The sequence below is a fragment of the Podarcis pityusensis genome, assembly GCF_964106645.2.
Source record: "Podarcis pityusensis genome assembly, chromosome: 5".
Taxonomy (NCBI): domain Eukaryota; kingdom Metazoa; phylum Chordata; class Lepidosauria; order Squamata; family Lacertidae; genus Podarcis; species Podarcis pityusensis.
Genome location: NC_138032.1, coordinates 50,318,934 through 50,331,002, shown reverse-complemented (window position 1 = coordinate 50,331,002; position 12,069 = coordinate 50,318,934). Strand labels below are relative to the sequence as shown.

At 39.1% G+C, this 12,069-nt stretch overlaps 1 protein-coding gene across 36 annotated transcripts in view; it reads left to right on the top strand.

Moving 5' to 3' along the window:
* Nucleotides 1-12,069, top strand: part of ABLIM1 (actin binding LIM protein 1) — a 208,211-nt gene that overhangs the window by 191,065 nt on the left and 5,077 nt on the right. For 12 of the 36 annotated variants that reach the window (XM_081005995.1, XM_081005994.1, XM_081006007.1 and 9 more), the window contains 5 exons: nucleotides 28-132; nucleotides 2,487-2,534; nucleotides 7,286-7,432; nucleotides 11,783-11,877; nucleotides 11,972-12,068. In XM_081005995.1, coding sequence (XP_080862121.1) covers nucleotides 28-132; nucleotides 2,487-2,534; nucleotides 7,286-7,432; nucleotides 11,783-11,877; nucleotides 11,972-12,068 — 492 coding nt within the window. The remainder of the gene's footprint in view (nucleotides 1-27; nucleotides 133-2,486; nucleotides 2,535-7,285; nucleotides 7,433-11,782; nucleotides 11,878-11,971; nucleotide 12,069) is intronic. The other 24 variants (XM_081005983.1, XM_081005975.1, XM_081005978.1 and 21 more) reach the window with 11 other exon arrangements.

Sequence of the window (12,069 nt, the reverse complement as noted above, 5' to 3'; positions counted from 1 at the left end):
TCTGTTTCCCCATTCTCCTCATTGGAGGCAATGAGCCGTCCAGCGGTCGGAACTCCCCTGCCCCTTACCGGCCAGACAGCCGCCCTCTAACACCAACTTACGCTCAGGCCCCTAAACATTTCCATGTTCCAGGTAGGAGCTGGCAATGTATGTCTTGGTGTCCTGTCATAGTGTAGACCAGTAGCCTTTGTAACCCTTGTCTTGTCTCCATTATCTCATGCTGTTTAGTTCATTTGTTTTTTGGAGTATACCATGAACTGCTTTGAAATGCAGGGCTTGTTGGTTTTATTTTGAGAGGAATTAGAAAAAGCTGGCTGCAGAAAGATTTAAGCGTTGAAATTAAATCTTTCTCTTAGAGATTTTGGAATAGGGAGGATACAATGTAGTTTGGTAAGAGCACCGTGTACATGGCCCAAGCCACTTCTTGGTAGCACCAAACACATCTTACCTGTTAGTTCCTGTTTTTCATGACTTTAAGAGGCAGGATTCAGGTTACAATCCTAAACAAAAATACTAGGAAGCCTGTCTAATGGAACTCAATGGGACCTGAGCAACCATACTTAGAATTGCACTGTGCATTTTTTGTGGCACAATGACTGTACTTTCTGTTAAGAATAATATTGCTTAAGCAGACTCATTGCATCTACGGTAGTTGTTTCTGTGGCGCCCTCTGGTAGGCTTCATTTGGGGCCTTAAATCTGTAGATTCCTGTGCGAAGTAGTTCTCATTGATGCAAATCATTAATTTAACATTAAAGCTTCACATTATTTACTTTGCTTCTGTACACTTTTTACTGCTTGAGAAGGAACCAGTGATACTGCTAGAAGTTCAGCCTTGTGTCTATTACACTCTGCTTTTATAGTATTGTCTGCTGCGAATGCTGCAGATAACCTGGTAGCCATTTTCTAGCAATGGTTGTGGCTTAATGTTTCTTGAGCAGTCTCAGTGAGCAATGGATATGTCATTATTTAGTATTAAGCAAAACATTGAGTTGGGGTTAGTTTGTATCAAAGATCTCTTGTTCCAGTGTATTTTGAGGAGATAAAGAATTATGGCCCCACTCTCTTCCGTGTCAATTAGAGTTGTTGTTCTGGAAGTAATAGAGACGTGCCTGTCTGGCTGAAAATTTTGGCCACACACTTAGGAGCTACTGCTGCTGATATAACATCTGCCTTCATGGTCATGGATCTCCAAGACATTCTTAAGAGATTACACACATATTGTAACTGCTTAACATACAGAGAAGGTATAGTGGAGGGTGGGGAATGTGCAGCTGAACCAACAGCATAACCCTTTTTATGGTTTAGAGTTGAGCCATTACTGATATATTCTAGCCATTAATTAGCTGCTACACATCTAAGAGGGATAGCCTGCATTAAACATATCTTGCCACTACGAGGCTGCAATCCCACAGTGGCACTACTGAGTAAACATGCGTAGGATCAGGCTACAATATAGCATTCTGTTTTCTTTGTCTACTGAGTTACCCTAGATAAGTCTTTTTTAAAAAACAACCCAAAGAACATTGCTTTTGGGTTATTTATTTTTGACTCTACCTCAAGCTTTCTAAGAATCCTCTCTTCATTTTGTTTGTGTTCTCATATTAATTTTCAGTGTCTGTGCATTTTATATTTAAGAGGAACATGAACTTTTCCTTGAGAATATATCCAAGCATATATTTAAAAAAAACAAATGAAAACATTCTGTACTATTTAAGTCATTGCTAGAGAAGTACTGTATTAAGTCCAGGCTCTATGCCATAAAATGCTTCTGAATATGAACATATGTGGTTGGTGGTGTGAGTTGGTTGTACCACCAAACCAATAAGTGTGGTAAGAAACATTGCAGAGACTCAATAGAATCACGGACAATATGGCTGCATTTCAAAATGGCAGATTTACACTGCAATCCTTTACACATCTACCTGAAAGCAAGTCCCACTGTTCTCAATGAGACTTACTTATGAGTAAGCATACATAGGATTGCACTGAATGAAACATGTTCTGAAGCCTTGACTGTAAATGTCCATCATTGCTACTTGTGATGTCTGTGGTTGGAGGAGAAATTGAGCTGCTGTTGCACAATTTCCCAGTAGTCATTTGGGGGCTATTTTCCGCCAGAATGCTCCTGTCTCCACCCCTGGCATATCTCTTTTGGTTGCACCTCCTGTGAAATGTTTATCCCACTAACAATCTACTAAGACATTAAACTGAATGGCCCATGCTTTTAGGTACATCACCATGTTGCCAACTCTATATGTCAAAGATTCATATCATCTGTCTGTGATATTTTCCCATCTGTTTTTGTGTTTTGTTTTCATCAGATACTTCTCTCTTTTATGTGATACTGAAATTAGTTTCCTGGATACTTGTGCCAAGTCCTCGGTTTGGAATACCTGTCAATTTAGTGTTTGATTTCTTCCCTCTTTCCCAGCATTAATTGAAGATGTCCAAATAGTCTCATGTTTCTGCTTTTTATTTTTACAGATCAAGGCATCAATATTTATAGAAAACCTCCTATCTACAAACAGCATGGTAAACCTTATTCTTTCTGTTTTCAAAGTGGGACAATCTTAATATATTAAATAGCTGCATGACTGAACTGTTGACTTACCCAGAGCTTTGTCTTCATGTTAACTTTTTGTAACATTAGCGGATTATTGCCTGCTTTATCACCTTTTATGTTTCATTTTTTTCTGATTTAAACAGAGGGTGTTTGAAAGGCAGAAAAATACAGTAATCTCTCATCTTACATGTGTTTAGCAGCAGGCTGGATGAAATTGTGCAACTCCCAAGCAAGGCACAGGGTAACACAAGCAGACCTGGCACAAAATGTGCTTTTAAACTCTTGGTCTTGCTTGCTGGGCAAGGCCTACTCAGTGTGCCGGCTCTGGGAGGGCTGCAGATACACTAGCCGCAGGGTAGCGCCAAGGTTTGACTATATGCAATTTTCACACATATGCATAATGCTTGGAACCAAACCTGTGTAAGATGAAGGATTACACTGTATGCCTCACTGCTTTGAATGTCGTTTTCCAGAGTATGATAATCCATCATGGCTACTTTGCTATGTAGTACCCTGCTTGCAAACAGGAATAGTACATGTCTTATTGGCCTTTGTTTCAGTCATATAAGCTGCAGTCATGTAGGGTTGTTTTACAGCTAGCAGGCCAGCATTCCACATGGAAATTTGCTTAAAGATATTGTACTAATATATCTGGAAATATTGAAAGCAACATATCTCTTGGAAACTGTCATAACTAGCTAAAAAACTCTGACAGGAACAGTTAGGTTTTTAAATCAGTTTTCCTGTCCAAGTGGAATACCCACTTTAATAATATGAGAAATGATGGGGAAAGTCATTTGACCAAGGCATGGTCCCAATGAAAACTGAAAGAGCATAATCCAACAAGCACGCTCATCTCTCTCACGACCCTCATTCATTTTATTGATGCTGGCATGGGAGCTAGCTTGGTCTCCATTGTGTATTGCTGTGCTCGACTGAGCTTAAAATGAGGTAGAACTGACAAGAATCTGCTTTTGAGTGCAGGGGCAAAGCAGTAGAATGTCTGTAGTAACTACAGAGTGTCTTTCAACATGTGCCCAATGTTGAACGCTCCGAGTAAAAAACGAATAGTGTGTCTTCATAGCAGGGTTCTGCACTGACAATGGAGCATTCACAATTAGCAATTCACAATTTCTTTTTAACAGCAAAGGTCACATTGCAGTATTTTCTGAGGGAATTTCAGTAGTCTTTGGAGAGCTGGCTACAAAAATACATTTTTCACAGTATCTAGAAAGAAACTAATTATAATTATAGCTTTTAGGTAAAGACTCATGGAAACAGAAATAGTAGGAAGATCAGGGGTGGCTGAGGGATGCAAAAGTTTTAGATTGCTTGAGGGCTGATGGTTATTATGGGGTGGCATTTGTATTATTATTATATTATTATTATTTAATTTTTAATCATGCCATTTAATTTTTTTCTTGACATCATTTTTATTTCTCTATGATTTTTATTGTGTCTACTCACCTCCCATTAACATGTGAATGTTTTTGCCACTGACCTCATCAATTCTAATACGTAAGTACTGTTGGAAGGCATGTTTTTGTAATTCCCTGAGCAATGAGCCAAGGTAGCTGCTCCTTATCCATTAAAAGCAGGGATGGGAAACCTCCGATCTGGGCATCAAATGAGACTTCTCTTCTGGCCCTCAGGACTCTCCTCAAGCTACACACCCTCCTCAGTCATCTTGGCTGGCTGGAATGTGTCCCTTGCTTGCCTGGGTGGAGGACAGAAAGGGATATATTAAGTATGTTTAGAAACTGACCTACTGTAAAAAGGTTAAATCTACATTCATTTTGCCTGTGAGCCCCCCACCCTTGGGAGGCTGCCTAGAAGGGAATGTGCCCTCAGTCTGAAAAAGGTTCTTCACTTCTGCATTAAGACTTCACAGTTTTTCAGGAACTTTTCTTGTTCATAAGCCCCCTTTGAAATGAAAGAGAGCTGCCAGTCTGCACAGGATGAAACTCTTGTGCAGCTTTCATTTGTTTCACTTAAGCCTATGCACAATATATTTCCAGTTAGTTTCATCCCTTATGAACAATTTTTATTATATTTCAAAATAGTAAGGGGGCTTCTGTAAATAAAAATCTTTTGTTTCTTGTTTGCTCTTCCCTAAAAATTCTACATTTTATTATAACTTGCAAACTTTAAAAAGTTAGTATTCTTTCACTCTACTTTCTCTTCTTCTGGAGAATGAATCTAGTTAAGGTTTTAACTATGTAGTAGCATCTGATAAAGACTTTCCCTTCCTTCATGCATGACTAAATGGTCGCAGGACTTTCATTTAAAAATGTACTTTAAGAAATGTTAACAAAGTCTTAAAATATCATGGAGTTGCAGTCTAAGGCTGAGATGGCCATGGTTTAGGGGAAAGGGTCTTAAGGGTCAAACTGAGAACCATCCAGGGCCTGATTAGGTCCATTGGCTGGTGGTTTCCCACCTCTCCTCTAAGTGATCACAGTTAAAATGGCCAAATTCATTTGAACGGAGCATTAAAACATTGAAGTAGATTTATATAATATGCAGATGGACAATCAATATCTAGATTTACCCCTTCTCTTCTTATGCAAGCATGGCCCTGTATAACTTTCTAACATTTTCTGATACGGGCCTCTGTTTTAGCTAAGTTTGTGACATCTGAAAATACCCTTTGGAGGCTTTCAGAAACACAAACCTTAAAATAGTAAAGACACAAAATATATCTTGGGAAATAGTTTTTCTAGTTCACATTCTTTTCTATCTTTTTTTAGTTGCTTCATACACAGTGGAATCAGCCCAACATTTGGTTATTGAAAACAGCAAAGGGTGAAACTACACTGTCATTTTGTATATGTAAAACTCTGCCCTGAGGTGATTTTTTTATTTGTTATTTACTGGCATTAAATCTGCCTTCTTCTTTTCAAATACACACGGAACTTAAGAACAGTTGCATGCATCTCATGGTGATGTTCCCTCATACATAATGATAGTATAATTTCACCCTAAGTGAATTGCCAGGATAAATATTACACTATTACTATACCTTACTTTGGGATCAATTTCACATGGTGATGACAATGCTCTGAAGTAAACATCAAGGATGCTTAATAAGAGCTTTAACCAAAATAAAATGAAGCTAATTATTATGTAGCAATTACCCAACTACTGATTTGGACTGATGAAAAAGTATTTATTTAATGTGTTAAGGAAATGTAATGTGTTAAGGAAATGTAATTATATAGTAGAAAGTTTACAGTTATTAATACACAGCAAATTTCATTCCCATTGGAGAAATTTTGTAAAATGGCATGAGATTACATCCAGTAGAACACTACTAAAATATCCCTGGCTTCTTGCCTTACATGGAAACCAAGAGGCACACTGAACTCTTCTTTTTATTAACAGCAGTTGCTTTAAAAAAGAGAGACTGCCATATAATGCTTCTGTGGTTCCAATGAACTTGCTTTGTAAATCCATTCTAAAGCTGTGCACAAACCTAGGATTATTGAAATGAGAGTGCCACTCTGGAAATATACTTGTGTTCTATTCAAACAAAACAATTTTCTCTCCCAGATCAAGCTCAGGAAAACTGGTCCTGTGAAATTTTGCAGAAGTTGGCTGTACATAGAGCTAATTAGCAGACACTTGTGATGTCACAAACCCACCTCCATTGACCTGGGAACAATTTTGCAACTGCTTAAAAAAAGCAGCCTGAGGCAACTAAAGAGCATTTGAATCAGACATCTTGGCCTTCCAGATGTTGTTGAAATCCAGCACCTTACACTCCCTGACCATGCTGTCTGTGGTTTATGGTGGTTGGAGTTCAACAACAACTGAAGGGCCATGGGTTCCCTGTTTTAAATGATTAAGTTTTAAATGATTAAATGATTAAGCATCCCATATGCCTCCCTGAAACATTTGGAATAGGCAGGATAGCAGAATTCAAGCTTTTGGATGACTTGCTTGTCTGTTATTTACATTGTAAAGGTGGGAGGAAGCCAGGCTCACTCCATTACAGAACTCCATTGTAACTTCTGATTTAATGCTGTGATTGTATGCATCCTTCAAATGCGCTGTTCTCATGAAACTTGGGGTTTTCTTGCAGAAATTAGAACTTAAAATTTGGCCACAATATGTTAATAGGAGCATTATATCAGGGCTTCTCCAGACTGGTGTTTTATTTGTGTGTGTGTTTTCCACCGTGGGTGGGTGGGGCACACGGTGTCTTACACTTGTCATTGACACAGTAATAGTGCGTTAGTGGCAGATTTATCCTGAACCATCCACCCATCTTCCAGCTTTATTTACATTCTGTGATGCTTCCCCAGTGTTACTGCATTATTGCTCTCTGGAGGGGCATTTTCTGTGCTATTGCCGAACAAAAGCAGGACAACCACCACTGCCACCCCCAGAACATTTGTGCTGTAAGAAATTACAGGACTTCAACAAGAAGCTACAAAACATGCACCAATTGGATACAGGGCAGTTTGACTGCCCCGAAACTTTTGCAGTCACAAACTGTATTGAAAGAGTGATTGTAGAAAACTGTCCCAACACCACCAAGAATGCACAATAAAAAGGATGTCTGGAGGGGCCCTTACTTGCTGAATAAGGAGATGAAATAATAGTACTTATAGTGTTAACTATTTCAATTGTAAGAGAGCATGAAGTTGAAAAGAACCATATAGCATTGATGCAGCAACTTAATCTGATAGCTTAAGTTCCCCTGATTGCCATCTAGATGCAGCTGCCCTGGCAGCCCAGAACAAGTCTTCCGATGATATCATCAAGTCCTCCAAGTTCCCAGCAGCCCACGCTCCAGCACCCAACGAGATTCCAAAGATTGAGACAGAATACTGGCCAGGTCCACCCGCACTTGCGGCTGTAGGTATGGAACAACAAGTGAAAAAAAGTGTAAACCCCACCCCAGCTTTCTACTAACCTATAAATAAATTTAGACTAATATTAATTAGTGTGTGATACAGGGATATTGAATTCATTTGCACCTGATCCTTAAGAGTCTTATGGGTGCTACACTAAATATATAATGTGAAAAGATGGGGAGAGGGGTTTCCCTGGAAAACCCTGTAGTTTGGAATGTATAACCTCAGACTCTGGGATTTCTAATCCCTGGAGTCTACATTCCATTGAAGTGCACACTCCCAGGTTTTCCTGCGTTTCTTTCTCATTTGGACCCCTTCCATGCATGCCTAACACAGAACCTCTAAGCTTTGCTTTAAAGTATCTAGAGTTCATAAAGACATTTAGGGTTTATCACAGGAGCTTTATGAAGGGAGATTTTTTCCCGTGTGTACATGCTGTTCCTCCGATTTCCCCCTTTTAAGAGCTTTTGGCCCCCGAAATCACAATGCACTTTTTGAATTCAGAGAGTTTAAACAGGAAGTTGAGGTTTCTGTGGGACACTTTTTGAGAAGGAAAGTGAGGATTTGGATATTTCTCCTTAGTTTCTAGTCAAAAATATTATCATTTCTTTATGAATATATTTATATGCTACTATATCATAAAAATCAAGTACGGTTTCGACCACAGTATCTATATACAATAAAACTTTGTAAAAACTTAAAATCAGAGACCATCACCTATTATTGAAATGTGTTTTCTTAATTGCCTGCATAAGCTTGGCAGCATGGAAAAGTTTTCAGCAGGCGTTTAAAGGTTAAAACAAAAGCTGCCTGCTGAGGAATGTGTCCAAGGAATTGGTCTACAGGGGCAGAGTTAAGAGATTACAAATAACATTGTCTTCATAATCTCATTCAAATCAATGTGTTAAATTGACTGCTGCAATGAAGCCTGACTTGTTTAAGGATTTTCTTACTTCAACACCTTTTCACTGTATCTAATTAGGATAGGAAACCAAAGATACAGACAGGGTGAGTCATATTATTAGAAAACCTGAGGCAACCACATTTGGCAGCAGGTGCTGGGGGACATACTCTGCGATCAGACATACACATCATCCTGAGCTGGTGCCCAGGCATTGGCACCACACTGCTGCTGAATTGCAATGTTTGTTTTACCAGGCAGTGAGCAGGTGCCAGGTGGCCCAGTGCATGAGTGAGGCAAGGTGTTTGAGGTCATAGCTGTGGGACCACATAGCCTGTCCTGCACCTCCTAAGGTAGCCTCCTGCCCTTAGCTGCAATGGAAGATGTTATCCTGTTGCCAGTGTTGGAGCAAGAGTCAGTTGCCAGTCCTATGGACTTCTGTTCATGGAACTGAGTGAGGAGACATGAGTCCATCATCTCAGGCTGCAAAATGTTCTTAAAGTTCTTGATTTCGATACATAGCACAAGCAGATTTCCAAATAAATGAAGTTAAAAGTGGCCTACTATTAGCATCATATTTGTGCCTTAAGATATTAATTTTATTTTCCATGCTTTTTTTCATTTTTAAAAACACTTTTTTTGTTAAAACCCAATATGTATCATGTCATATTATCTGTCCACATGATTATTTAAATACAATAACTGTTGGTTACCTGTTAACGGTTGGTTGAATACAAAAGCCTGATTCTCATGTTAGCTGGGGAACTCAGTGTGAGGTGATTGTACAACATCGCATCAATGTTACCCTTTTTTTGTCAGTATTGTGTGATCATGTCAGCATAAAGAGATTTTTGCAATGCCAGCTTTAAGGGGGTGGGAATCTCACAGTGGTGATTTTCCTTTCAAAATTATTATAGGACTGAACCCTAAGTATATTATTAAAATTAATATTAAATAACTGGGTAACAAATTCCACATATACTGTGACACAGATGAGGATGAGGGCTTGTTTGCCATGGGTCATAGTAAGCATTAGCTCTTACTATAATAGGGTGTATGAAGCCAGCATGCTCACCATATGAAATGGCCATAGCTAAAATCATCTCATACTGACTTCACCAAATCCAGAAGGCACAGGTGAATTGGACCTACAGCAGGCATTTGGGGATCTCTAAAGAAAATAATTTTTTATTCAAACATGGAATGTGGTCAGCTTTATAAGAAACAGGAAACAGTTATATTACATTTTGGAAAATGTTAGCAACGTCTGCTAAAGGTTCAAAATGCGGAAGGACTCAGGGGCAGCAGAGATTTCATAGGGTGTGTGTGTGTGTGTGTGTGTGTGCTTTGAACAAGGAAAAGTGACTTCAGGAGCTGCTGTTTTCAGCAAGCAGTAGTGGCAGGAGAGAGGAGGGTGCCTAATCTTACTCCTGTGTACCATTTTCCCACTGCAATGCTTCTCCCTTGAAACTGGGCTCCAGACTCATGCTTGTGAGAAGACAGGAAAAAAATATGCATCTAGAACAGTGTTTGGGAAAAAGCAGCCTGGGAAGCAGGAACTTGCAGCAGAAAAATTGCAGGCGGGAGGGGTTATGTACACTCTTGAAGCCGTTTCTGCTTCTTAAAATCATCCTTTGATATTTAAATGCATGTATATGCATGTAATATGTAGCTAAGCTCATGGTTCTGTACTCACTATCATGATACATTAGGTGTGGGGAACCTTTGGCTCTCCAGATATTACTAAACTAACAACTGCCATCTGCCCTAGCAAGCATGGCCACTGGCCAAGGATGTTGGGAGCAACACCTGGAGAGCCAATGGTTTACCACATCTGCTTTATACACCATTGTCTCCATGTCCATTTTGCTTGTATATCTTACCCTTCCTATTCACATTTCCAATGTTACCCTATTTTAAAAATCCATAATCATTTGCAGTCTTTGCAAAATAACTGAATTCAAATGCTGGGTTAATACTTTATTTTAGGTTTTACTTACTGTAGAACCTGAAATGTTATTTATCTTAAATGTAGTTCTTCTAATTGGCAGAGTGCTTTCCACAACAGCCTTGTAAGCTGGGTCAATATTATGTATGTTTCACAGAAGAAGAAAAATTTCATAGCACAGTCTTAGCCATTCTGCTCGGGAATAAGTCCCACTGAGTTCAGTGAGACTTAAACCCAAGTGAATGTGTATATGATTACAGCCCGAAATAACGTCCAGGGTTTCTAGATTCAAGACCAAATGTTTATCCAACCACTATTATTGATGATTACTTACATCTTTTCAAAACTTTTAAAAAGTCCTTAACCATTGATTCAGGGCTTTTGTTGTTTTCTTGCAATAGTATATTATATACCTCTCCTTGGTGAACCTGTGGAGAGTGCAAGAGAGAGAGAGAAAGAGAAATTCCAGAACTTTAGCTATGCCTACCTCAGACATAGAGTTGTGGGAATAAAATGCAGAGGGGAAGAACCATGTACCCCACTTTGAGCTCAGTGAAGGAAAGGTGGGTTATAAATGTAATAATAACAACATATATCACTAAAAACATGGGCCAAATCTCAGCTTCCCATTGGTAACTGGAAATGGAGTTGCTCAAATCTTTCATCCTAAAGCTTTTATTAAAAGGGCCCACCTAATTCCCAAGTTATTTATGATATTATTCCCTGTAGTTACAACTGACAAAGTTTTAATTTACTTAATGGAGTTGGACGTAGAGGTGCCCTTTAGAAAGTGGAAGTCCCCTTATATAAGCATAAGGACTATTTTGAACGTAGCACAAGATGCTTATTGTGAGAGCTGAAATCCAATGGTACACTTCTGTAACACAAGTTCTTTCACAAACTTCAAGATGCATGCTTATGCAAGTCCAAGTTGTGCAAAGTCTTCCTCTAGCTATACTATGAAAGTTTTGGGGACAGAATTTTGCCAGAACTTCTTCTACTGGTGCCTCAGGATCCAGCCCACAATGCGTACGAGATTCACTTACCACTTGAAAAAAGTAGCTAAAACGTGCAAAATTACTATTTAGAAAATTGAAGCCCTGGGCCTCTCAATTAGAAACATGGAGGAGAAAAATACAAGCAATGGTTGTATCAATGGGACTTTACCAAATATCAGGAGTTTGGCTGTCGGCACTCAGTATTCCTCAATATAGCCGTCTAGTAAAATGAGTGAAACCACAGTATTTACAGTATATGTCACACTTAGGAGGTAACAAAAATTTGGGTTCTACACAGAAGGTGACAGAGTTAAACTGGAGATAAGTATATCATGGCTATTTCTGAAACAAAATTGATAGAACGTCTGGCTATGTGTTTAGTGGAGTTTAGTTTTGTTATTCAGCAAGCAAATTTTATTCGGCAGGCCTAAGGAGACATGGGTAATGGTTGTCAATCCTTGTGTACAGTTGTGCAAGAAGCTCTCTTTGTGCTGTGGTTTTGTGGAAGTAGGTTCTGACATGCGCCGCAGATCCACTGGCAGAGATGAAGATCTTGAGGAGCTTCAGAGACGTCGGCAGCTACAGGAGGAACAACTGATGAAGGTGGTTATGATATTGATGTGAATAACTCATCTGTGCCAATTGAACTGGATGTTTTCAATAGCTTACATACAATTTTTAATTCCCATTTTTGCAGCTCAACTCAGGTCTGGGACAATTGATATTAAAAGAAGAAATGGAGAAGGAAAGGTCTTCGCTTCCCAGCAGCCGTTATGACTCTCCAGTTAATTCATG